At 39.6% G+C, this 27,769-nt stretch overlaps 2 protein-coding genes across 7 annotated transcripts in view; one reads left to right on the top strand and one right to left on the bottom strand.

The window, feature by feature from the left end:
• Positions 1-27,769, top strand: part of PTPRK (protein tyrosine phosphatase receptor type K) — a 561,746-nt gene that overhangs the window by 23,590 nt on the left and 510,387 nt on the right. The window lies entirely within an intron of this gene.
• On the bottom strand, positions 13,129-14,563 carry LOC120248557 (26S proteasome regulatory subunit 4-like). The gene is given in 1 exon segment (XM_039256929.1): positions 13,129-14,563. A coding segment is annotated over 1 exon segment (1,323 nt). The 5' UTR covers positions 14,562-14,563; the 3' UTR covers positions 13,129-13,238.

The raw sequence follows: 27,769 nt of genomic DNA on the forward strand, positions 1-27,769 counted from the left end.
GTCTGACTTTGGCTCAGGTCGTGATCTCATGGTTCATGGATTTGAGCCCCATGTCAGACTCTGTGCTCATAGCACAGAATCTGCTTGGGATTCTCTCTCTCTCTCTCTCTCTCTCTTTCTGCCCTGTCCCCACTTGCACTTTCTCTATCCCAAAATAAAAAATAAAAATAATAATCTCATTATAGCAGTTTTACTTCCGTCTAGGTAGTGCTGAAAGTATTATTATTTTTATTATTTTTGGTATATAGTCAGGGATAATTAAATACAAAATATTTATTTATTTATTTTTAATGTTTTATTTATTTCTGAGAGAGAGAAAGAGAGAGAGAGAGAGCAGGGGAGGGTCAGAGAGAGGGAGTTATAGAATCTGAAGACAGGCTCCCAGCTCTGAGCTAGCTGTCAGCATGGAGCCCAACGTAGGGCTTGAACCCACGAATTGTGAGATCATGACTTGAGCCAAAGTCAGATGCTCAACCGACTGAGCCACCCAGATGCCCCAAATAAAAAGTATTTAAGGTGGTGCTTATTTTAATGTTACTTATTTCCTTCATTACCTGGAATCTTGAAACTATTAACATTAAGATTAGTTTTCTGCTACTCACACCCTGGTATGTTTATTTTGTCCCTCTGAAGTGAAAATTTACTTAGCTGCTGAGAGTATAGAGCACAATCATCTCCAGTTCTGACAATTGATACATGGCAATTTTATCAGTGATTAATCACATGCTATTATTGTATATACGGGAGAGTTATAGCATAGAATTATTTTGTTATCCTTTTTGGCTGTTACCCTTTGAGCTTATAAGTAACCTAATGTTTATTACCCCTTAGTGTTTTCTGACTCCACAGCCACCTTGGCCTTCCTTCGTATACTACGCCAAGTACTATAAACATATTTTGAGTAAAATTTTTCCAAGGGACACTGTGGTCTTCTTTGTTTCTAAAGGATTTTATTATAAAATAAGAACAATTCCACAAAGAGGGAGAGAGAGAAATCAAAAAACAGACTTTGTAAAAAATATAATGTAAGGACCTACAATTCCTTGGCTGTGTCTGAGCACCCAGGGAAAATAAAATATAATTTATTGTCAGATTGGCTTACATACAACACCCAGTGCTCATCCCAACAAGTGCCCTCTTCCATCTCTATTACCCATTTACCCCTCTCCCCCACCCCACATCCACCCCATCCACCCTCAGTTTGTTCTCTGGATTTAAGAGTCTCTTGTGGTTTGCCTCCCTCCCTCTCTTAAAAAACAGACTCTTAACTGTAGGAACAAATTTATGGTTGCCAGAGGGGAGGTGGTTGGGGGAATTACAGACCATACTTACTGTGATGAAAAAAAAAATTCCACAAGCCATACCTGAAAATGTCAATTATGTCATCATTAGTTCATTACCATACCTTGTGTAACATTTATACTTTCTATAAATCTAAAAAGTGTTAATTAAGGTTGGTTTATACATTATTTATTTAGAAGATAATGAATTTTAAAGGATAGTAATAATTTTAAGGAGGGGCGCCTGGGTGGCTTAGTCGGTTAAGCGTCAGGCTTTCGCTTAGGTCATGATCTCACGGTTCGTGGGTTCGAGCCCCGCGTCGGGCTCTGTGCTGCCTGCCAGCTCGGAGCCTGGAGCCTGCTTCAGTCTGTGACTCCCTCTCTCTCTGACCCTCCCTTGCTCACGCTGTCTCTCTCTCTCTCCTAGAAATAAATAAAACATTTAAAAAAATAATTTTAAGGACTATATATGTTATTATTAATGGTCAAGCTGAAGGAAGTTATATTATTTTCAAGTTTGCTGTCTTTCTGATCCTCCAGGACAAGACCATATAAGCATTAAAACTGGATCTGGTCTTATATCCTAAGATCTAAAATTAAAGTTCTAGTACTTCATTCTGGTTTAATATTTTACATTAAGAAGCAATCATTTGGGGTGCCTGGGTGGCTTAGTCGGTTAAGCGTCCAACTTTCGCTTAGGTCATGATATCGCGGTTCGTGTATTCGAGCCCCACGTCGGGCTCTGTGCTGACTGCCAGCTCAGAGCCTGGAGCCTGCTTCAGTCTGTGACTCCCTCTCTCTGACCCTTCCCTGCTCACGCTGTCTCTCTCTCTCTCCTAGAAATAAAAAAAAAAAAAAAAAAATTAAAAAAAAAAAAAAGAAGCAATCATTTACTAAATACTAACTATATGTAAAACAGTTAGTTAGAAACTGTCAGGATCTAAAGTATATGATAAATTCTGTAATAAATAACAGGCATAGGTAGAAATTTATAATTAATATCCTCTGATTTCTACTTTACTCCTGGATAGGGTTTTAGGACCAGACCCTTCTCCCTCTGTCCTACTTTTCTACCTTAAGATTTAGGAAAATGTTTTTTTCCAACTGTCCCATTAGGTCTTCTTCTTCCAAGGCTTTGGAGGGCATTTTCAATGAATCTTTAAAAATGCGTTGTATACCTTCACTATGGCATGCTATGGGGACTGAGGACATGATCCTTTTCAGCATGAACCTTATATTATGGTCCTTCCAGTCTAGGGTAGACAATTGTTAAACAGATACTTATAGATAAGTAATCCTAAGTTTGTAAAGTGCTATGAAGGAGTTAGTAGAATGTCTCTCAGGAAGATTGTCTTTGCCTTGCAGTTACTAAGAATGAAAGAGTGAACAGGAATTCTGTTTCCTCCCCCTAAATTAATTAACTAATTAATTTAGAGACCGTGAGTGGAGGAGAGAGAGAAAGAGAGAGAGAGAAAGAGAGAAAGAGAATTCCAAGCAGGCCCCTCTCTCAGTGCAGAGCCTCCCATGGGGCTCCATACCATGAACAGGGAGATCATGACCTGGGCGGAAACCAAAGTCTAATGCCCAACTGACTGAACCACCCAGGTGCCCCAGGAATTCTTGTTGTGAAGGGAGATGGGCAGAAGATTCTAGGTAAAGAGCACAACTTGCATAGGGACTGGAGAGAATGTAAATGTAAATGTAAAATGTAGTGCATTTTAGCAACTAACAGTCCACCATTCTTGGAGAGGGCACTGTGAAGAGAAGCTTGACTGTAAGTAATTGTGGGGATTTTATTATGTGGAAAATATGGAACCAAAGTTGAAAAGGTCATGATCAGATTTTCGTTTTATAAGGGTCACTCTCAGCGTAGTGCAAAAAATAGTTTGGAGGGAGCCATCTGAATTTTGTATTTTGGTGAGAGCGGTTAGGAGGACATTTTTTTTTTTTTTTTTTAAATTTATTTCGTTTTGAGAGAGAGGGAGGGAGAGAGAGAGAGAGAGAGAATAAGCAGGGGAGGGACAGAGAGAAAGGGAGATGGAGGATCCGAAGTGGGCTCTGGGCTGATAGCAGATGCGGGACTTGAACCCACAAATGGTGAGATCATGACCTGGGCTGAAGTTGGACGCCTAACTGACTGAGCCACACAGGCGCCCCAAGGAAGAAACCTTTCTAATCTAAGTGAGGTATGTAGCCTGTGGAGGGTAAGGTGAGAGAGAAGTGGACAGGTAGGAGAGGTAGTTTTAAAGTAGGCATGATGGACCTTGCTGATGGAATAGTGAGGGTGAAGGGTGGGACGTGCTGCCTACACACCCAGTTTGAACTGTAACATTTACCAACCTGGAGAATGTTAAAGTTGGGGTTTTTGGGCCTTTGCCTCCCTGAAAGTTTAAAAACAAATCTGCACGTTACTTTTCCCATGCATACTTCTGTTTTGGGCATCATGACTGAATATTCTTATTTTCCAGTTATGATTGAAGGGATGTGTGTAAGGATTTGTACATGTGGATCTGTTGAAAACTTAGTTTTCAGTTCCAAACAACAGGATCCTTACCCTCAGGCACCTTTCCATAATGCTTTTCTCTCCTTTATAACTTAGCTTACTTGAGTAATAAGCTTTATTATTTTTGAGGTTCTTTCCCTGTTAACTTCCTCTTCTTTAGAATATATAAAAATACATTTATATGTATAAGTGCTCATCCACCCATCCACTCATGCAGTTTCTTTTCGACTGCACTGAATTGGTATGTAACAAAATATGGAGAAAGAAGGAAAATTTAAAAAAAAAAAATGGATTGCCTTAGGAAAGGGACACACAGAAAGCTGAGAACTGAGAATCTTTTTTTTTTTTTTTTTGGTTCAGAATGGCCAAGCTTCGACCATTTAGCTGCTTACTAAAGTCAGAAAAATAGGAACTCTACTCTTATTTTTCCCCATATACTTTTGGGGCATTTTGACACTTTTAATGTGAATTGTAAAATGTAGGAGTTATACTCTAATTCTCTTTCATGCACATAAATCAAGGCGTAGGCTCTTTGGGAAATGTTTACTAGAAAACATCGCGGGCAGATTTTAAAATGCTTTTGGATTGCATGACAGCATGGGGCCACTTCGATTGAAGGCTTGTAACACTTTTTCTTTCCCAAAGAGTCAAGATAAATCCTGTAAACCTTTTTTCTCCTTCTGTTGTTTCTTTTGTACCATTGTGTTGGTCTCTAACCTTTTACCCTGGGGAAACAAAAGTGTTTTCTTATTCTGGGGCTCCCACTGAGCACTCCACCTGTTGCACACCAGTTTCAAAGTTGTTCCTTATTTACACACTGTAATTCTGGCGGATCAGAAAAGTTCCCAAGCCCTATCTGAACTATCCGAAATGTAATATACTAGTTTTAAGGGATTTTGTTTTGACAGGAAATCTTTGTCAACACTTACCAGCATGTAGCTTATTTTTTTTTAACATACAATCTCATTTAATTCAACTATTACATCCTTTTTAAAAAATGGTGACAGTGAATATCAACATAAAGCTCCAAGCAAATTCATCAAATAGCAGGTTCTAGTATCTACTCTCTATCCATGCACCATTGATATATCAACAAATGTGTTAAGCCACTAATGTATGTTGTATGCTGGGCACCGTCTTAGGTGCTGTATAGACTTTGACATCCGGCACCTTTAGTCTGTTGAGAGAAATGGACATGTTGATAAATGTTAGAACTCGCTTAGGCACGAAGGGCTGGAAGACAGATGGGGGCAGGTCAGGGGGGACTGGCTGTACCTGGAAAAGTTGGGAAAAGCATCATAAATGAAGTTAAGTCTTACCTTTGGAGTTTCCAGATGCAGAGCAGTGGAGTGGCTTAAATATTTACAGTGTAGTGGTGTGGTGAATTCGATAATACTGTTAGGTTTTGGCGTTGTGGGAACACACTGAAGAGGCATATTACTCATTCATTTGGAGGTGGGTGGATGGAATTTAAATATGAAAGAATTCACCTAGGAAGGGTTGAGCTCTAAGGATGTGCAGGAATTAGTAGGGTAAAGGGAGAACCGAAGAGGGTTTACTTATTTAAAAAAACACTTATTATTAAATAACTTTTGAGAGAGAGAGGCAGCATGTGAGCAGGGAGGGGCAGAGAGAGGGAGACAGGATCCAAAGTGAGTTCCACACTGACAGCTGAGAGCCTGGTGTGAGGCTCAAACTCACTAACCATGAGAGCTGAACCACCCACGTGGGCTAGACCCTTGGATCCTGGGCCAGGGAGCATTGACTTTATCTTGAAGGCAACCTGAAGATATTAAAGGATTTGAGGTAGGGGAGTGATAGATCTGATTTTCACAATTAGAAGTTTATGTTACATTCATTAAAAAAATATCAGGAACATTGGTGAATCAGTTCCCAGGGGAAGCTTCATCACCTAGCTGCCTTCCTGCTTTAAAGCTTGGGCGATTAAGTTACCGCGCAGCCTTTGCTTTTAGCGTCCTGTGCTTGCAGTAATTTTTCTGCCCTTGTCCTTGCTGCTACCCATCATTCTCTTTTGTATCCATCATGTTTGTGGTACATAGCGGTCCAGCCAGGATCATGCAGGGTGACTGAAAAAGTAACAAGAAAGAAAAAACCCATGTATTAACATAAGCCTAATGTTGATTTTAGTGGTAGATTTTGGTGTTCGCAGGAGTACTTGAGTCTGTTTAAATGGACCTGACGTTCTCATCACACTTTTCCAGCTTGGGAATTGACCACAGGTAAAATAATTGGAAATTATTGGTATAACCCAAACTACATTACAGCTGCCAAGTGTGGATACATGAGAGCCAGGCTGCTTTTGTCTGCTTCCTCATAAACATTCTTTCCCCATTCTTTATCAGCACATAATCCTGAGACACAAAACGCCTTTGTGTCCCACTGGGAATGTGAGAAAATCAAACCTATATATTGGTTTTGCTCCTGGTTAGGAGCCACTAACATTTCTGTATTAACCACCCAGGTTTTGAATTGAGATAAATGTTTCCAGCAAGATGTGTCCTACATTTTCCTCAAAGATATCACCATTCCAATACAAGATATCTTAAAGACAGACTATAAATGTCTGTTTTTAATCCAACTAATGCTGTGATTTGTGGGTCCTTGTTAGAAATGGACCTTTAATGGAGTTTAGCCTAATAGTTAAGCACTTATACAGCACTTACCATGCACCAGACTCTTTATGTAAATGAACACATTTAATTTTCACAAGCCTCTGAGGTAGGTGTTATTGTTATGCATTTTCACAGACTGAATGGTGTGCCCCCCCCCCCCCATTCATGTGTTTAAGTCCTAATCCTCAGTGTGACTATATTTGGAGATAGGACCTTTAAAGAGGCAATTAAGTTTAAATGTGATCCTAAGGGTGAGGCCCTAATTCACAGTACCAGCGCCCTTATGAGAAGAGAAAGACATGCAGGGATATGCGCAAAAACACAAAAAGGGCCTGTGAGGACATAGGGAGGAGTTAGCCCTTTACCAGTTGAGAGAAACCTCAGGAGAACCTTGCCAGCACCTTGATCTTGGACTTCAAGCCTTTGGAACTGCAAGAAAATAAATATGTTCTTGAAGCAACCTAGTCTGTAGTATTTTATTATGGCAGCTGTAATAGACTAATACATGCAAATTTTGCACACAGAGGGTTGGGGGCACAGAGAGATTAAGCACCTGGCTCAAGGTCACACAACAAAAAATAATAACTGTCAAGATTCGCACTTGGGAAGTGTGATTATGTAATCACTGTGGTTAACCACTGTGCTCTACTGGATCTCATGAAGATAGAGCATCTCACTATGTGAGGCCTGGGTGGTGTGACTGTGGCATTTACCCTTCTCTCCTTTCCTGCACCCACCCCTCTTCTTTCTGGTGCACAGCATTCAAGGACTGTTCACTTTGGGTAGCTGCTCGGTGTAGGAGTGATACATCTGCAGAATCCCTTACACTTATCACGGCTGGTAATTTGCTGTGTGTGGCTCAAGCAATTTCATGGTTCAGAATGAACAGGGTCAGCAAACACTGTTAAGATTTTTCTTGTCATGCATTAACTTCCCAAATAATAGCAAAACCCACCTTTGTTTTTTCCTCAGCATTAGTGCCATTATTTCTGTTAAAGGCTGCTTTTGTAGTATTTTCCTGACTGCTGTCTTTTGGTGGAGAATTTCTGGGGAGGGAAAGGAAGAGGGAAATGGAGACGAAAAAAAAGGTTTTAGAATGAAAATGAGTGTTAATGCCTAAGATGGTTCGAACTGATGAATTGAGTGCCCCCCCTTTTTTTGAATTGAGTACTTTTTAAGTATCTAAAAATATGTTTTATATCTTATGTGTTTAAAAATCATCTTTAAAATATGGTAGATACTATCTTATGCCTCCATAACCTAAAGAAATCATGCAGTTGTAAAAATGTAATTCAGTGACCATGGAGGGTAAGTTGTGTGATTTTTCCTGAAGATATATGTATATTGGGCTGGGAAATAATAGAAAGTTTTCCTCTGAGCTTATTAAACACTTCCTATGAACTTGTAATTATGTAGGTTGTATAAGAAAATAAAACTTACAATGAATGCTTGGACTTCTTTCCTAATCCTCCACCTAGGGTGTAATTAAATGAAGACTAGTATGCAATGTCAAGTGCCTTTTATATCATAGTGCAATTTGATGCAAATACTAAGACACGTAAAAATAAAATTATATTTTATTGATAAGATTTTATATTTTTTATCTTAATTTTATATGATCGAGCATTACATGATAAGCATGCTGTAGTTTCTAAAGCCATGTTAATATTATTTCACTTATTGGTATGACAGAGGCTTGAGAATGTGCATTGTTTCTGAGTGAAGTTTGCTCCCAGCTCAGGGACTAACCCATCACCTTGTCTGTGGGCAGGACTCTTAGCAGGTTCAGAAGAAACAGGAATTTGCATCACACTTTCCTCTTTATGTGCACAAGTCTAAACAAACTGCCTTTGGAATGATTTATGAAGTTTCCCCCCCCAATCATGGAACCATTGTGTTATCTCTGCATTTCTGTGTGTCCATTTCAGTAGGAAATGTATTCCATTTCCAGAGGGAGACATTTTTCTTTATAAGTTACATTTGTCTTTATAAGTTTATTTAATACCTGAATGTATACTCTTCAATTTACGGCACTGAAATTCGTTGCTGTGGAAATATTTTCAAAACCCCAAGCCTATTTGATTTGTGGAAAGTGTATCTGAGAATCACATGAATTGTTCTTTTTTTTTTTTGAAGCCTGCTTTTTTCTCATGCCTATTTACAGTAAAATAAGGAATGTAACTTATGAGAGATTTTTTTTCACATAAATTAGTTTTTCTTTTCGATTAGAGATCAATGGCTTTATGTGTAAGTGTAAATTTTTTTTTATGTCAGTAACTAGTTCTTGTTTTAAAGCATTCTATTTGCCAGTGAAAAGTGAAAGAAAATAATTACTGCATTTTTTATGATAGCTGAAAATTCACTTTTATTTTAAGAATTTTCATCAGATTTTAAATAATTAAATGACATTTATTTTTATTTAAAAAAGATTTGATTGTTTATTTTTAAGAGAGAGAGCAGAGTGTGAGCAGGGGAGGGGCAGAGAGAGAGGGAGACACAGAACCCAAAGCAGGCTCCAGGCTCTGAGTAGTCAGCACAGAACCCCATGCAGGGCTAAAACCCACAAACCATGAGATCATGACCTGAGCCGAAGTTAGATGCTTAACTGACTGAGCCACTCAGGCACCCTGATAATTAGCTGACATTAAGTTTATTTATTGAAGAACATCAATAGCACTACTCTAATATAGGTATAATGATTTTTTTCTTGAACCTCATCCCCTCAGTGCTAAGTCCCAGAAATTCTACATCTGGGTCACCTGTTGCCGAAGCTAACTGTAATAGGTTTTCCTTTGTATTTCAGTAGGGTTTTGCTTGGAATTATCTTGCATGCTTCTGATTCTGACACAGCTTGCATGTGTGTTTCTTTCAACAACAGCAAGCAATTAACTCAATTCTGATACTTTCTACTTGGAGGTAACATGAGATCTCAAAGGTTAAGGTGTTGGTCCTATAAGGCTGCACCCACTTCTCCTTTAAATGCCAATAGCAAGTCTAGGTTGTCACCTTTGCTTCTTTTTTCTTTTTTAAAGTGTTTTTATTTATTTCTGAGAGAGAGATGGAGAGAGAGAGAGAGAGAGAGACAGCGTGAACAGGGGAGGGACAGAGAGAGAGGGAGACACAGAATCTGAAGCAGGCTCCAGGCTCTGAGATAGCTGTCAGCACAGAGCTCGACGTGGGGTTCGAACCCAGGAACCGTGAGCTCATGTCCCGAGCCAAAGTCGGATGCTTAGTGGACTAAGCCACCCAGGTGCCCCTCACCTTTGCTTTTGACCAACCACCTATAGAGGGGAGATTCCCACAGCCTTCTCCTTGTATTTGATGAATTTGCTAGCGTGGCTCAATGAACTCAGAGAAACATTCGACTCACTAAATTACTAGTTTATTATAAAAGGATGTAATTCAAGAAGAGCAAGATGTAAGAGGAACATAAGGCAAGGGCTGGAGAAAGGGATAAGAAGCCCAGTGTTCTTTGGGCTTGCCATTCTCCCTGAACTTCCACATGCTCGCTAACCTGGAAGCTCTCTGAACATAGTGCTTTTGCGTTTTTATGGAGGTTCCATTACAGGGGCATGGAATCACTGACATTAGGTGATTGGTTCAACCTCCAGCCCTTCTCTCCCCTTCCTGGAGGTGGTAGGGTTTGGAACTGAAAGTTCCAACCCCCCAAACACAAGGTTGGTTCTCTAGGGAACCAGCACCCCCATCTTTAAGAACTAACCAAAGGTGAGCTCATTAACATCAACTCAGGTGTGGTTGAAAGGGGATTTTTATAAACATCCAGACACCTTTATTGCTGTTATCACTTAGGAAATTCCAAGGGTTTTTTAGAAGTTCTGTGCCAGAAACAAGGATGAAGACCAAGATTCTATTTCTAATAAATCACAATATCAGAATACTCAACATGTTTCAAAGATAATTATCTACTTTTGTTGAGGTTACACATGTCATATTGTCTTGGATCCTAGAGTAGGCAGCTGTGGTTGTGAATGCCCAGCGTCTATTCCCCATTCTGATAATAGCATCCAGATTTTGCATTGGCAAGCTACACGGCCTCATTGTATGTGTCTTGCAGGAACTTTCAGCCAAACGTCCTGCCTTCCTTTATCCAGCTGTTGGGTAGCTGAGCTACACTAGGAACATAAGAGCTCTACCCTAGGGTTTCTTTTCTTTTTCCCTAAGATGTAAGTGTTTTGTTTTATTTTATTTTTTTTTTTGTTTAAGTTTATTTTTATTTTATTTGAGAGCAATGGAGACAGAGCAAGTGGAGGAGGGGGAGAGAGAGAAGGAGAGAGAATCCTAAGCAGGCTCTGCACTGCCAGCACAGAGCCTGATGCAGGGCTTGAACTCATGAACCGTGAGATCATGACCTGAGCCAAAACCAAGAGTCTGACGCTTAACTGACTGAGCCACCCAGGCTCCCTTAAGTGTTTTTTTTTAATCATTTTATTTTATTTTTATTTTTTTTCACCCTGTAAGTGTACTCTTTAATTCTCATCACCTATTTCCCCTATCCTGTCTACTCACGTCCCTTTTGGGAACCATCAGTTTGTTCTCTATAATGAAGAGTTCGTTTTTTGTTCGCTCTCTCTCTCTGTTTTCCCTTGCTCATTTGTTTTTTAAATTCCACATGTAAGTGAGATCATATGGTATTTTGCTTTCTTTGACTGACTTACTTTGCTTAGGATTATACTCTCTAGCTATATCCATGTTGTTGCAAGTGACAAGATATCGCTCTTTTTATGGCTGAGTAATATTCCAGTTGTGTGTGTGTGCGTGCGCACATGCACACACACACAACACCTGTTCTTCATTCATCTATCTATGGACATTTGGGCTGCTTCCATAATTTGGCTATTGTAAATAATACTGTAATAACATAGGGGTGCATGTATCCCTTTGAATTAATGATTTGTAATTTTGGTGGGTAAATACCCAGTAGTGTGGTTCCTGGACCATCGGGTAGTCCTATTTTTAATTGTTTGAGAAAACTCTGTACTGTTTTTCACAGTGGCTGCACCAGTTAGCAGTAGTGCAAGAGGGTTCCTTTTTCTCCACATTGTCCCCAACACTTGTTTCTTATTACCCTAGGATTTCTTCAACAGACCGAGGAAGTAATTTACTAACAGGTAGAGAAGACTTTAAAATTTAAAATGAGAAAGCTTGTGGGATTCATCTTTTCTGCCATGTGGAGAAAGCAGCAGAAGTGTATTTGTGAGAGGACCTGGAGATTCCCTGCCATGTTAAAAATCCCTGGTTCCAACGTGTAAAAGCAAGACAGCAGGCCTAAATTGGAGTTGCTTATTGTACCAAACCATGTCACCAAAACAAATCATGTCACCAAACCAAGACTTAATTACAGTTTCTGGCTGTACCAGAAATGGAATCTTAAACCAGTCAACCAGGATCAGCATGAGTTAGGTAATCTGCCTCATAGACTTTGGCATCCCCTAAAGAAAAGTAACCTTGCAATAACCAGTCTTCTTTTTTGCCTAATTTCCTTGTTCTTGCTTCCTTCTGTCTATACAAGTCTTTGATTTTGTACAGCTCCTTGGAGCTCCTTTTTGTCTGCTAGATTGGATGCTGCCTGATTGATGAATTGTTGAATAAAGCTAATTAGACTTTTAAAATTTACTCAGTTGAATTTTGTTTTTTTATCTCAACTGTTTATGAGAACGAGCTTTTTCCTTGCATATTTATGGTTTAAGAATTCAATATTTCTGATTCCACAAGTCAAAGTGTTTCTCCTTTTGCCTAAGCTAGTTTGGGTTCAGTTTCAGTCACTTACGACCAAACTGATAATCATCTCATATTAATTTTTGTGTGTATTCACTTCTTTTATGCATAAATTATTCCCAGTAGTTATAGTCACAGCACAGATACAATACTGTTTTCTGCTTTTTGCCCAATTAATACATCAAATAAATGCATGCTTTTTCCCTAAATATTTATATTTGTTATACAGACCTGCATAATATATGAATTTGTACTGTAGTTTAGGTTTACCATTCAGCTTATGTTAAATATTTCGGTTTCCTTTCATACCTTTGAGTTTTTTTTTTAAAGAATTAAAAATAACAAGGAACTTTGTGCATTTTGAGTAATATTCCTTGGGTTAATTAAAAGCTTGATTAACAAGAAAAAGATGAGAGGTGCCTGGGTGGCTTAGTCAGTTTAGCACCCAACTTTGGCTCACGTCATGGTTCATGGGTTTGAGCCCCGTGTCGGGCTGTGTGTGCTGACAGCTCAGAGCCTGGAGTCTGCTTCAGGTTCTGTGTCTCCCTCTCTCTCTGCCCTTCTCCCACTCCCACTCTGTCTCTCTCTCTCGAAAATAAATATTAAAAAATATTTTTAAAAAAATTAAAAAAGAATGAGAATATTTTAATATTTTTAAATGTAATTTCATATTTGTTTCCTAAATGGATATTCCACATTTATATTGATAGTATCAATATGTTTCACCATTTACAACTGCACCAGCTTTGTTTATTATAATTTTAAAAATTAATACATTTTAATAACCATTCTGTATTTAATTACTTATAGCCTTCAATTAACAAGTTTTTGTTTAGACCTTTCTTTTCTTTCTTTTTTTTTTTTTTTTGTTTTCACTGTATTTCAACCCATTGTTTTTGTTTTTTTTGAGGAGGAAGTCGCTTTATTGAGGGGAGAACACTGCACGTGGCTGACACATGAAGGCAGCCTGGGGGGGCGCCCTACACATCAGGCTCAGAAAGGGGAATGGGGGGGTTTGCTAAGAAAGATCAACTGGACGAGGTTCCTCTGGCAGCTTCCTGACCATCTCCTTAAAGGCAAATGTGGCTACAGGTAGAGCCCCTCAGGGGTGCCTTCTTGTTTTTTATAAAGAACATTTTCTTTAGATTTTTTAAAGTCTTCGTTTGTTACTTTCATCCTGCATTCTATCAAGGCCATCAGACCAGCTTCTGTACAGATTGCCTTGATGTTGGCCCCGGAGAGGTCCTCTTTAGCCATGATCAAGTCATCCAGAGTCACGTCATCGGTCAGCGTCATCCTGCTTGTGTGGATCTGAAAGATGCGCTTCTTAGTCTTTTCATCGGGCAGGGGGAACTCGGTTTTCCTGTCAATGTGGCCTGGTCTGATAAGTGCTGGATCCAAAGTTTCTATTCGGTTTGTGGCCATGATAACTTTCACATCACCCCTTGAATCAAATCCATCCAACTGGTTCAATAGTTCCAACATTGTTCATTGAATTTCTCTTTCGCCACCGGAATTTGAGTCGTATCTTTTTGTTCCAATGGCATCAATTTCATCAATTAACACGATGGACGGTGCATGTTCTTCCGCAACTCGAAACAATTCCCGGACGAGTTTGGGCCCGTCACCTAGGTACTTCTGAATAAGTTCAGAGCCAACTACTCTTAAGAAAGTGGCTGAGGTTTGGTTTGCTACTGCTTTGGCTAATAAGGTTTTACCTGTGCCAGGTGGTCCGTAGAGAATGACCCTCTTTGGAGGCTTTATACCCATCTCTTCGTAATATTCGGGATGAGTGAGAGGAAGCTCCACAGATTCCTTAATTTCCTGGATCTGGTTGTCCAAACCCCCAATATCAGCATATGTTTCCTGGGGGGCCTTTTATACCTTCATCAGTGTGACCAAGGGATCTGTGTCATCCATGAGCACCCCTATGATGGCATGTACCTTGAGGTTGACCAAGGCTGAACAGCCTGTTTCCAACAGGTCCTTGTCTACAAAGGAAAGAATGCTGACGTAGTATTCTGAGCCCACAGATGTGGACACGGTGGCATGATTGTCATCAATGATCTCTTCCAATGTTCCTACCGACATTGGGGTCCCCCTCAGATCATCCACCTTTGATTTTTCCTTCTCTTGCTTTTCTTCGAAAGGATTCATTTGTTCCTGGTTTCTAATGAATTCTTCCTCCATGAGAAGGTAGTCTTGAATTCTCTCTAACTTCAGTAATTTTAAGTGGCGCTGAGTGTGAGGTGTCACCAGTGGCAGCTTGCTGGCAGCATCTGGTCCCTTTGTTTTCTTCTTCTTTTTCCCCACTCTAGTTGGTACAGGAGGTTCGTATTTCTTTTTCTTGTCCTTGTCATCCTTCTTGCCACCTCCAGGGCCATGACCACCACTCTGACTTTGACCCATCTTGCTTCGGTCGCTTGAACCTATTTCAACCCATTGTTAATTTACTCCATGTATTATTGGAATAGATTCCTAGCTATTATTCGGTCTCTCCCATTGCCACTCATTTTTCATCTCTGTCATGTATTAAGTGTGCAACCTTTAAGAAGATATTAAGTATTCAATTAGCTCATCTAGATGGAGCTGATAACAGTACCTACCTTAGAGTGATATAATGCATGTAGAGTGCTTAGCATGGTATTTGGCACATAGGATGGAAGATAATAATAAGACATTTATGCATTGGGTATATCCTTCCCTTGAAACCAGTGCAAATTGTCTACTTTAGGGGATGTGTCTTTGTTCGCTTTTAACTAGTTTCAATACTCCTTGGGAATATCATTTCTTTTATGGGCAGAATTCTCTATGGGCAGAATTCTCACATAATCCCCTTCCCTTTTTTTGGGTACACTTGGTTCACAGTTACTTGGAGGATAAAGACTCACTGATAAAGAATCTAGATACAAGACAAGTACTGGCTTTCTGTAATACTTTAAGAATCCTAATAGTCTAGGGGTGCCTGGGTGGCTCAGTCGGTTAAGCGTCCACCTTTGGCTCAGGTCATGATCTCACAGTTTGTGGGTTTGAGTCCCGCATCGGGCTCTGTGCTGACAGCTAGCTCAGAGCCTGGAGCCTGTTTCAGATTCTGTGTCTCCCTCTCTCTGGCCTTCCCCTGCTCATGCTGTCTCTCTCTCTCTCTCATAAATAAATAAACACATTAAAAATTAAAAAAAAAAAAGAATCCTAATAGTCTAACAGAGTCCTCATTCACATTAGGTGTACTTTGTCTCCAAATGAATACTTACGTTAGTGAGAAAAATAAATGTGTGGTACATTGTTTTGGGGGTTGGGGGAAAGCACTTGTTGATCTTGTCACAGAATTCCAAAATAATGGAATAAGTGTAGATGTTGGAGCCAGATTGAATTTAATGCAAATGCTAACTCTGCCAGTTGCTCCCTAAGTTGGATTACTTAAAGTCATTGTTTAACTTCTTTGTCCAAAACAAAGATAAGACCTGTCTTCTGGCTCTTATAAAGATAAAATGATAAGGAAAATGATACATAGATTTTTAAAAAGTATGTTCACGCCTCAAGAAAAACTGGTTATTCTTCATTCCTGGAAGGTATTTTCCATTATTGCTTGTCTGATTATTGTTAATTTACTCTTTGATAACATGTTTCCAGGAGGAGTAACATTCTATTTCTTCTGGGACCCAGTCAACTTCCCTCCTCTGCTTCTGTAGTCTTTGAGTAGTGAGTGATTACTTCCAGTGTGGTCTGTTTGAAGAGCTCTCAATTGCCCCCCAGGCTCTCCCTTTGTTTATGAGCATCCCTCACTTATGCAACTGTTGGTACAAACCCTAAGAGTCCATTTTTCTTTTCTTTCTTCTTTTGTTTTTATTTTATGCATTGTAGCAACACATGTAAGTTAGTTTTGTGTCTCCTCTCCATGATCGGGACTTTGTTTTTGTCATAATAATGCTTGCCGTGGAGGAGGTATTATTTATGTGTGTGTGTATATACATTTTTTCCTTTATCAATATATTTTTAAATAAAATTCTATATACTTAAAGTGTACGACATGATTTGATCTACATGTACATGGTGAAATGATTACTACAGCCAAGCTAATTAACCCATTGTCACCTCCTGTAATTACCATTTGTGTGTATATGACAAGTATACTTGAAATCTATTTTAGTGTATTTTCAGTGTTCAGTCCAGTATTAAGTAGAACCATCCGTATGTTTTTTCAGTGAGTGATTTATTAGATACAACATTTTAATTATATGGGTCTTTATGAGATGATGTTATATTGGATGCCAGGCAAGTTTTCTCCTTTCCACTCTTATTTTTCCCTCAGTGAAGGGAATTGTTAGAAATTTGATGGCAGGAGAACTGATTGAAGACTAAATAGCATGAGTGCTGGTTATTTTCTTAAAACCAGATGATAAATGTGTGATGTGTGCTATTATAAACAATGGTTCTGTACTTAGAATGTTATTACCTAAGTTATTTAAAAAAATATCATTATGGGTTGATTGCAACAAAACCATAGGTTAACATTTTTATAGACTACTAGGTATTTCTGATAATTTTCCTAATCATATAGTAGTTGAATTGTAATTATGTATTTTGTACTTATTTGTGGGTAGCATTAAAACTTCACATAATTGGCATTGTTATCTGTACCTCATTCTTCCTTTTTATTGTGGGTTCAGAGATTCCACTCTAATGCTTTTGATCCTGTGAACATCCTGTTGAGATTGTCTGCTTGTTAAAATGGAAATTTAATTTTTATGAGGTTTGTATGTATTTTGAAGCAAATGAAAATTATAGCAGTTAGGGTTGTGGATTTGATTTGTATTTTCTGAGAGGAAGGAAAGTATTGAGTTGAAAAATGTGATTTTGAATAAACTATGCTAATTAAATTTATTTTAGAGGACAGTGTTAGTAGAAAAAATATAAATGGGGATAATTTTCCATTGCCTCTTTTTGCATTTGAGAAGTATAACTCATTATTTTCTTAATACTTTATTTATTTTTAATTTTGTTTAACACTTTTTTTGTTTGAGAGACAGAGAGAGACAGAGTGTGAGCGGGGGGAGGGGCAGAGAGAGAGGGAGACACAGAATCTGAAGCAGGCTTCAGGCTCCAAGCTGTCAGCATGGAGCCTGATGTGGGGCTTGAACTTACGAACTGCAAGATCATGACCCGAGCTAAAATTAGCTGCTTAACCGACTGAGCCACCCAGGCACCCTAACACTTGGTTTTCTAAATAGAGCAAAAACGAAAAGTCATTTACATGTGCCTTATTACCTTGCAGAGGATTACTCAGGAAATATTTTATTTCCTCAGTTTACTGAGTAAGGGAACATACAGGTATTGCTATTACCATTTGATAACTGGCTCAACAATGAAATTGGCAGCATAAACTCAGTCTTACTCAAATTTGTTATAGCTAGTATTCAGTTGTTAACTTGTTAAAACTTGGAGACAGATGTTCATTGAAGGTTAATCATTTACTTGAAAAAAATTTTTTTTTTAATATTTTTATTTATTTCTAGGAGAGAGAGAGACAGCGCGAGCAGGGGAGGGTCAGAGAGAGAGGGAGACACAGACTCTGAAATAGGCTCCAGGCTCTGAGCTGGCAGCTAGCACAGAGCCCGACGCAGGGCTCGAACCCACGAACCACGAGATCATGACCTAAGTGAAAGTCGGACGCTTAACCAACTACGCCACCCAGGCGCCCCCATTCACTTGAAAATTTAACTAAAAGGTTATAAACAGGATTGAGACTAACCTATAGAAAGTATTACTTTTCCAAAATATTTAATCTTAATTTTGTGTTAATTTTACTGTTAGGAGTTTAAAATGTTGCTAAGCACTTACTGTTAGGGCTGTAGAATGAAGTAGAAAGAAAGGTTAGTAGAACTGAAACCCACTTTGGGGAAACTATAGGTTTGCTGAAAGATTACTGCTTATGAAACCTCCTTTATACTGCCTTGGAAATAATTTAAGACCAAAAGTGATAGATAAGCCCACTAATACCAAATGTTTGTTTTCTTTGATAAACATGGCCGTTGTAATGTGTATGTCTGGGATTCACTGGTTACTGTATTTGAAGGACACTTTGATCAGTAGTTTAGACATGTTCTGAGGAATCAAGAGGCACTGGGGATATATAACAGAGCCATGAAGAGGGGAAATAAATTGAAAAGGAAATGAGTGACCCTGGAAATTACCAGGACATCCTGCCCAGGATGTCATTACCAAATCTGTGCTCCATTATTTTTATAAAAAGATAAAATTTATACACATTAGAGGACAATTGCAAACTGAGACATAATTGCCCTGTGATAATAAAGGACGTTTCATATCACATTTGCCTAGTACTTTTAATTAGCATTTCAGTTTAATTACGCTATAATTCTAAAGTAGTTGCAGGCACCGTGTGATGATAGAGCACAGAGATTTTATTTACGACTGACTCTTCAAGTGGCAGCCATGATAGTGTGCAAAATGACATTGAATGCACAGCCTACTGTCTAGTCACTTTTAGGGGAAAAGTGTGATTTCCTTTAGTACATTACGTTTCCATTACTATTTGTGTGTGTGTGTGTGTGTGTTTCCTTGTTCATCGTGAATAAATGGTTAGTCATAAATAGAGTCAGGCTCAATATTATTGTACTTAAACTGTGCTAATTCATGGGGTGCCTGGCTGTCTCAGTCGTAAGAGCGTGCGACTTTTGATCTTGGGGTTGTGAGTTCGAGCCCCACATTGGGTATAGAGATTACTTAAATGAAAACTTACAAAAAAAACCCAAAAAAAACTGTGCTGGGGTGCCTGGTGGCTCAATCAGTTAAGTGTCTGACTCTTAATTTTAGCTCAGGTCATGATCTTCTGTTTCATGAAATAAAACACTCATGTTGTCAGTGAGGACCCTGCTTGGGATTCTTTCTCTCTTTCTGACTTTCTTTCTCTCTCTCTCTCTCTCTCTCTGCCCCTCCCTGACTCATGCACACATGAGCAATCACTGTGTCTCAAAATAAATAAATGAACTTAAAAAAAAGAGGTGGTTAAAAAAAACTATGCTAATTCATAATGTCCAAAGAAGAGAAGATGAGAACAAAAAGGAAGTGAAAAATCAGAATTCTATTACTTTTGAATTATACTATTTTTATGAAAGACATGCTGTTTTGTTTTGGTTTTTTTTTGCCTTTAAACACTCTAAGTGGTGGAAAAAATAATATAAATGAGTCAGTAGAATAAAAATATAATGGCAGAAAAATTACTGCTCTTGTAGGCCTTGGTAATGTAATACATTGCTCAAGCATTTAAAAATGAAAGGAGACATTGCTGGACTCAGTGTTGATGGCATTACTGTACTATTGAGGGCCTATATCGAAATACTTAACTAATTAGACATCAGATTAGTAAAGTTTTATTTTGGTTAAGAATCATACATGTAAGGAGTTAGCCCTCAGTTGGCTCAGCTCAGAGAAAAGCATGGCGTGGATGCATCAAGTGGTTTAATGTGTAAGATATACTACCTGGTTCCTCCTTGCTCTGACTTCATTTGTTGTTGTCTGGGATAATGAGAACTGTTCATTGGCTTAATGCCTTTGCTTGTAAGAGACAGATGCTATCTGATCTCTCCTGTCAAAAGAATTCCCAGAATAAGCCATTCAACCAAGAACAATTGGTGTCTTGTTGATTGCAAACACTAGGGATTCTCTGTATTCTCTCATACCCTTTTTTTGTTGTTGTTGTTCATGGGTGTCTCTCAGTAGCAAAAACTTCGCTAACTGAAGTGGCACATTGGTGGCTTTTGAAGACAGCCTGCTTTTCTGTGATTTGGCTGTTATTTTATTACTTTGATGTAAGCACACAGTATCTAAAAATGCCCACATTGCTAGTTCATCTGTAGCATTTCTGTTGAGCCTGTCTCCCGCAGTGTGTTTCTCTTTGTGCCTTCTGATGTCTACACTTCATGTTAAAATGGTCAATGTTTCCAGTCTTCATTCTCCACCTCCTTCTCTTATTTCTCATCTAATGGCCAAGCACCATTCACAATCGGAATTTTCTGTAGCTTTGTTCCTGCGTCAGAGTAGCTTAAGCAATACATGGGGGCTAAAAACAAGTACGTATACTACAGAGCAGTTTGAATTATGAAGAAAGGGAGATAGAACTGGGCCATAAGGAATAGACTGTCAATTTTATTTACAGGCTGATGTACAAGGCATTTCATTTGGTACTTCACACCTTCCTAAGGCTGAGGTGTGTACAGCTGACCCTTGAACAACACAGCAAAGGTTGCTGACCCCCCGTGCCATTGAAAATCCACATATAAATTTTGACTCCCCCAAAATACTTTCCTAATATACTGTTGACTTAGAAGCCTTATCAATAACATAAACAATTGTTTAACATATATTTTGTATATTATTATATACTCTATTATTACAATAAGTAAGCCAGAAGGCTAGTAAGACAATCATAAAGAAGAGAAAATACAAGACTGTACTGTATTTATCAAAACAGAAAAGCCACGTATAAGTGGACCTTTATAGTTAAAACCCCACCTGTGTAATTAAAACCCATGCTGTTCGAGAGTCAGTTGTATTATCCAACATCATCCGGCACAGGTCTTATTAGGGCCCTTCCTTGAATCAGTCTTCTCACTTCAAGAAAGCAAGAATGTGCTTCCTGTAACTAAGGGTGAGCATTAAAAGCAAGTAAACAGTTGGGGCGCCTGGGTGGCTCAGTTGGTTAAGTGTACCACCGGCTCAGGTCATGATCTCACGATTAGTGAGTTCAAGCCCCACGTGGGACTCTGTGCTGACAGCTCAGAGCCTGAAGTCTGCTTCAGATTGTGTGTCTCCCTTTCTCTCTGCTCCTCCCTCCCTCATGCTCTCTCTCTCTCTGTCTCTTAAAAATAAATAAACATTGAAAAAATAAAAAGGCAAACAACAACATAAAAGAAACCTTGTAAATTGCTAATTTGTGCTAATGCCTAAAATCCAGATAAGCAGGATTTATTTATTCATTTATTTTACACATTTTATTTTCTTGAGAACAATTTGATTAGAATAGAATTAAATTTTGAGAAGAAAATACACAGCAGCCAGATGGTCCAGTGTAGACCCCCTCCTCCTGAGTTAACAAGCCTTTGAGAGTTAACAAGCCTTTGAGTGCTTGACTTTTGGAAAATAGGACGCTGTATGGTACTGGAAGAGAGAAAATACCATTAAGACCCAATTCCTGTAAGAATATAAATCTGCTTGGAGACTCTTGAAATGTATATTTATAAAAATTCTTGGTAGAAATTGAGGACTAGCTCTCATCAAATTAACAATATTATAGGTCAAAACAAATGAACTGAAAGGATCTAATGTGATCAGATTATCTCTAAGGCAAATGAGGTATAATTATTGAATCAGGTCAAAGGAGAGGGAGAGATTTACAATTGGAGGAGAAAAAGATATGAAATGTTTTCTTAAAAAGTTTTTTAAATGTTTTATTTATTTTTGAGAGAGAGACAGAGACAGCATGAGCAGGGGAGGGTTAGAGAGGGAGACACAGAATCTGAAGACAGGCTCCAGGCTCTGAGCTAGCTGTCAGCACAGAGCCCGATGCTGAGCTCGAACCCACCAACCGTGAGATCATGACCTGAGCTGAAATTGGACGCTCAACCGACTAAGCCACCCAGGCGCCCCTGAAATATTTTCTCTTTTTAAGAAAAAAAATTTTTTTAATAGTTTATTTATTTTTGAGACAGAGAGAGAGAGACAGAGCATGAGCAGGGGATGGGCAGAGAGAGGGAGACACAGAACCTGAAACAGGCTCCAGGCTCTGAGCTGCCAGCACAGAATCTGATGAAGGCCTCCAACCCATGAACTGCAAGATCATGACCTGAGCCGAAATTGGACGCTTAACCGACTGAGCCCCCCAGGTGCCCCTGAAATGTTTTCTTAGTAAAGGGGGCCTTGATACCACAATCCCTGCAATTGATACAGTATTGCAAATGGTGCATGGGGAAATAGGAGAGTCATGAGTTAATCTATCGTGTAGAAAGTGTGTCTCTCTTGCTTTACCTTTTCTCAGCCCGCTGGCTCAGGGTCTGGATTGGTTTGTCTCTTGAGGATTGTTGTATGTTGTAAGTATTCAACACTATAAAGCAATAAAAATGCAAAGCATTTAGTGTGTACTTTTGCAAAGTTTTAAAATGCCAAAGGGTCTCATATTCTAAATCTTGGCAAAACCATTGGTAAATGAGGGGTAAGGTAAGTGGCCACTGAACAGGTGAACTTATGTAATTGGCTAGATATTTAATTTTAAGGGTAGAAATATAAAGAATATGTATGATATGATGAAAATATATTTTCAAAATTACCTCAAAAGTAAGTTGTAATTAGGGCTTTACAATTTTTCCTCTCTGAAATTTGAACTGGAAATGCAAGCATACTTGACTCCCATATTTTTCTTAAAATTGTTGTCAGGACATAACTATGTATCAAAATTAGAAGACTGTGCTTATTACAGCGTGTTGTATGCACACTGAACCAGCAGCGGGGTTCAAGGTTATGTTGGTGTGGATATGATAAAGAGAGTGAGTTAAGGAAGAGGGGTATAGTGATGAGTAATAAGTGAATTTGAGGGTCCCTGGGTGGCTCAGTTGGTTAAGCATCTGACTTTGGCTCAGGTCATGATCTCATGGTTCATGAATTTGACCCTGGTATTGCGCTTTGTACTGAAGAGACTGCTTGGGATATTCTCTCTCTCTCTCTCTCTCTCTCTTTCTCTCATTCTCTCCCCCCCCCCGCCCCTCTCCCTGGCTTACACACACACACACACACACTCTCTCTCTCTCTCTCTCTCTCTCTGTATGCATATAAGGGGAAAAAAAGTGAATTTGGAGAAGCATCAGAAGTATTTTTAAGGACTTGAATGATACAGTATAAGATTTTAGGCCTTATCCAGTGTGATGCACGAAGACCTTGGAGTGGGCATTGGCCATGGTGGCCGATGTGTCATTGGAAAGCACCCTGATAGTGTGGATAGAATACTGGACTAGAAGCCATGAGCCATGTGTTTTATAGCCTTGACCCCTTCTCCAACTAGATATGGAAGCCTCTTCAAGCCTTTGTTTTCATGAGGAAAATATGGGTGTTAGACTGATCTGTAAGGTACTTTCTTTATTTTGTGCAGGCTATTTTGACAATTCAGTATAGTAGAGGACGCTGAGAAGGGTGGATGGGCCAGGGACTTACTGTTAATTCATGTGTGAGGAATAAGGGTTGTGCTGGAAGGCCGTTTAAGAATGAGAAGAGGATAGATCCGGGAGGTATGGGAGAGGTGGGAATGGCTGAGTTTGTAGACAGGTTGGATGTTGAGGATGAGGAAGAGGGAGGAGTCCAAAATAATTTGAAGTGTCTGAGCCTTAGGGATTTTGGGAGACAGGCAACATGGAAAGTTACAAGAAACTTGCAAACACTTGCTTATAACTGGAGGGGGAGAGATGAGCTCAGGTTTTTGCATGTCAGGTTTTAGCTGACATTTGAGTGAGATGTCCTGCAGGCACCAGAAAGTCCAGGAGTGAAAGGGGAATGAGGGAGGCCAGGCGATGGACCCTGGGTATCTGGGCCGCAGACTGTCTGTAGAACTGAAAGTGAACCAGTTCCTTGAGGGAGGGATGGGAAGAAAGAAAGAACACTGGCCTGAGGTTGGAGGGAGGATGGGGGAGGGGGAATGCTTCATGTAGTTCATAGCCAGTGGTGTGCAAGGTAAGACCAGAGAAAAGTTGGAGGCTGAGGGCCAAGGGGAGCTGACAGTTTGAGAAAGCCACTGAATTTGGTTTTGATAGTAGGTGGCCTCAGGTCGCTTCCTTGGACTATTTCCAGAATACCGAAGTGTATTTTAACCATAAGACAGAACATAGGAGCTCTAATTAGTAGGAAAATAAATAGTGTCTGTACATATATATATGTATATTTGTATATAACTAGTATATATATATATATAATTTGTATATATATTTGTATATAAATAGTGTGTGTATATATATTTGATGTTTATTTATTTTTGAGAGGTGAGGAGAGAGGGGCGGTGAGAGAGGGAGATACAGAATCTGAAGCAGGTTCCAGGCTCTGAGCTGTCAGCACAGAGCTGACCTAACACAGAGTTCAAACTCCTGAATCGTGAGATCATGACCTGAGCTGAAGTTGGACGCTCAACCGACTGAGCCACTCAGGCACCCCCATAAATAGTATTTTTTAAAATGTTTATTTATTTTGAGAGACAGAGAGCACACACACACATGTGCACACACATGTGCGCACACATGGGGGAGGGGCAGAGAGAGGGAGGCAGAAACCCAAGGAGGCTCTGCACTGATAGTGCAGAGCCCAATGTAGAGCTCCATCCTAATAACTGTGAGATCACTACCTGAGCCTAAATCAAGAGTCAGACACTTAATCGACTGTGCCATCCAGGTGCCCTGAAAATAAATAGTATTAAGTAAATTAAGACACTTAATTTAGTAGAGTGCCAAGAGAAAAGAAATACTTTTTCTCCCTTTAGCTCTGTCTTCATTGAGCAATTAACAATTGCTTATCATTCCCCTTTCAAATCCTACGTAAACTGCACTACTGTCTACCCAGAGAAAGCGTATCCTTTACAGGAAAACAGAAAACCTATGTGTGACACCTACTCTTTCACAACGACTCTACTGAAATTAAAAATTACCTCCCCCCCCCCCCATTTACTACAAAGAGGCCCTGGGTCAGCTTGGTGTGACCACCGATAAGTGTCAACACTATGAGTTAAGGTGGGTTTTGTTACAGTGTAGTTTGGACAGTGGGATTGAGTCAGTACAGGACTTTGTGACCTTGTGTAGTTTGTAAATAGGAACTCGAAGGAAGATGGTGTTCTGAGATAGCCAAGATGATAACTGTTTTTCCCACTAATATTTAAGTACCATCATCCTTTTAGAAGTGAAGTGTGGATCTTTTTTAATCCGTCAGAGACATCTAATTAGTTGCAGTGACTTATCACCAGAGTGTACAGTTTTACTGATGCAGGGGAGGTAAAGCACTAGTGAGCATCTGGACCCTTGAGTACTCCTCTAACACTGTGCAGGAGCAGAAGTCTTCTGGAGCTAAGAGTGTGGGCAAGTCACCCAACAACTTTGTTTTAAAAAATTTTTTTTAATGTTTTATTTATTTATGAGAGAGAGAGAGACAGAGAGACAGCGTGAACAGGGGAGGGTCAGAGAGAGAGGGGGACACAGAATCTGAAGCAGGCTCCAGGCTTTGAGCTAGCTGTCAGCACAGAGCCTGACTTGAAGCTCCAACCCATGAACTGTGAGATCATGACCTGAGCCGAAGTCGAACGCTTATCCGACTGAGCCACCCAGGCGCCCCAAGTTTTTGCCATTGGGAACCATCCCAAGTCCACGCTGGTATAGTCTGTGTTTGCTAAGGTTTTACCCCAGGCTCTGACCCACCTCTTTACCCCTTGAGAATATCTGGCTTTCTCCAGAGCTTCTCATGAAGGAGTGAGAACCCGGTTTCTTGGATGAGGAAGAGTAAGTCCCTTGGGTGAGGAAGATTAAGTCAGGAGGAAGCCACAGTGAGCCTGGTGGGGAGCTCAATGCTCCACTCACCTGTTCGTCCAGGCAAAGGAAGTGCTAGGGAGCAGCTGCTGAATTCCCATCCTAGGAATTGTATTTCCCAGCAATATAAGGAAGCCTACAACTGAAAGCACCTCTTACTTTGTCAGCAATTTAGCAAAACTTTTTAAAATTATTGTGTTTTGAAAAACATGTTTTTCTAGCTATCATAGTACTTTTCTTTGAGGGGGGCAGGTGGAAAACAAAGCAACTATGAAAATGTTTTGAACTATGAAATGCTTTGTAACAGAAAGCCAAGGCACAGTTATCTTTCGTTTTTCTAAAAAACAAACCATCCGAACCCCACTCGTATTTGAGATCCTTTCTCTCCTGGAGTGACAAAAATATCGTAAGAATGCAAAATGGCCTGTATCTATACTCTTGTTTTGTAGTGTTATTTTGTTTACCTTTATCACAATAAAGGTCATGTTAGGGTTCTTTGGTACCTGTATTCCACTTTCCAGAGGAGATAGATGACTAGAGGCCCACACAAGCAACCCCAGCACAAGTATGTTAAGTACCCAGCAGAACTCCAGGTACAAGGCAGTTCACGTGGGGGTGGGGGTGAATAAGTCACTACAGGCATCTCCCTCTGGTGGGCGGATGTGGCCCCCTATAGCTACCAATGCTCCGACAGTGATGGCTCTGGACTGGCTCCAGTGAGGAGGGAAATGTGAACGTGTTGTGTGTACGCTGCTATTGCTCTCAGAAAACAGTGGTGTGGGGAGGAGCGATGGAGGTGAGGTAGGAAGGAGTCAGTGAACCACAAGCAAAATGTGTGGGTGGTAAACTCTTCAATCTTTGTTTTACCCCTTTACCCCTTGGAACATCGATAGCAAAACATGGTGTCCAAATATTGGCTGGACTCATTAATTCCATTAATGCCCCCTCTTTCATTTTTTAAACAGTGTTAGCACATATGCTTCAGGTAAGGAAGGTGATGGTCAAACATGCCTTTATAGGGAGTGCATCGTTATTTTTCCAGGCCCTTCGTTTGCCTGCAGGGGCAATGGCATTTGGAGAAATACAGCAAGAAGAGAGATTGCGATGCCTCTCGAAATTGAGCTGTGCCCCTTCTCACAGATCTGTGAAAAGAGGGTGTTTTTAAGTAGGAACTTTATTTTCATCAACTCTGCTTTACTCTTAATGGAAAAAAAATTCAGTGTCCAACTTGTGTATTTGAATACATTCTGTGCATGTGAAGCTTACATCACAAATATCAGCTGTTCTTTACACAAGAGTTTTTCATTTCTGAATGTTTTAGAAAGAACTAGGTGAGTGCAGCCTTTTCTTTAAAGCTTTTAAATAATATTAGTTGATTGGTGGTGATTACTTCTCTCAAAGTTTAGCTTTTAGACTTTATAGCTTATAGAAAAGAGATTGCAACTTTGTGGTAAATGTTGAATGCAACTATGAAAATAATGTTATTACCCTCTCTCTCTCTCTCTCTCTCTCTCCCCCCCCCCAGAGATTCCTAAGTGTAACTATGTATATTTTCTTTAATAGAATTGGTTAGCTTCTTTCCTGAAATAAAATTGGCTTGCTTTTCTTATCATAAGTGTGTTACATTTCCTAAAATTTAGGTTAGGGTAATTTCACACAAAAATGGGTAAACATTTTTATTCTTCCTCGGTTTCTTGATTGCTCTGAGTTCTTCACAAAATTTGGAAAACACATTTTAAATTTTCATTGCCTTTTTATTAAGTGTTTGGAAAACTAAACACATGGAAACATCTTGATTTTACCTACTGGTGGTAACAATCTAGTAAAATTTGATTTTTTTCTATCTTAAGACTGATTTTTTTTAAAAAAGCGGTTGGGGCACCTGGATGGCGCAGTCGGTTAAACGTTCGACTTTGGCACAGGTCACGATCTTGTGGTTTGTGGGTTCGAGCCCCGCGTCGGGCTCTGTGCTGACTTCCAGCTCAGAGCCTGGAGCCTGTTTCAGTCTGTGACTCCCTCTCTCTCGGACCCTCCCCTACTTATGTTATCTCTCTC

Source organism: Hyaena hyaena, unplaced genomic scaffold (assembly GCF_003009895.1).
Source record: "Hyaena hyaena isolate Hyena2069 unplaced genomic scaffold, ASM300989v1 scaffold_596, whole genome shotgun sequence".
NCBI lineage: Eukaryota > Metazoa > Chordata > Mammalia > Carnivora > Hyaenidae > Hyaena > Hyaena hyaena.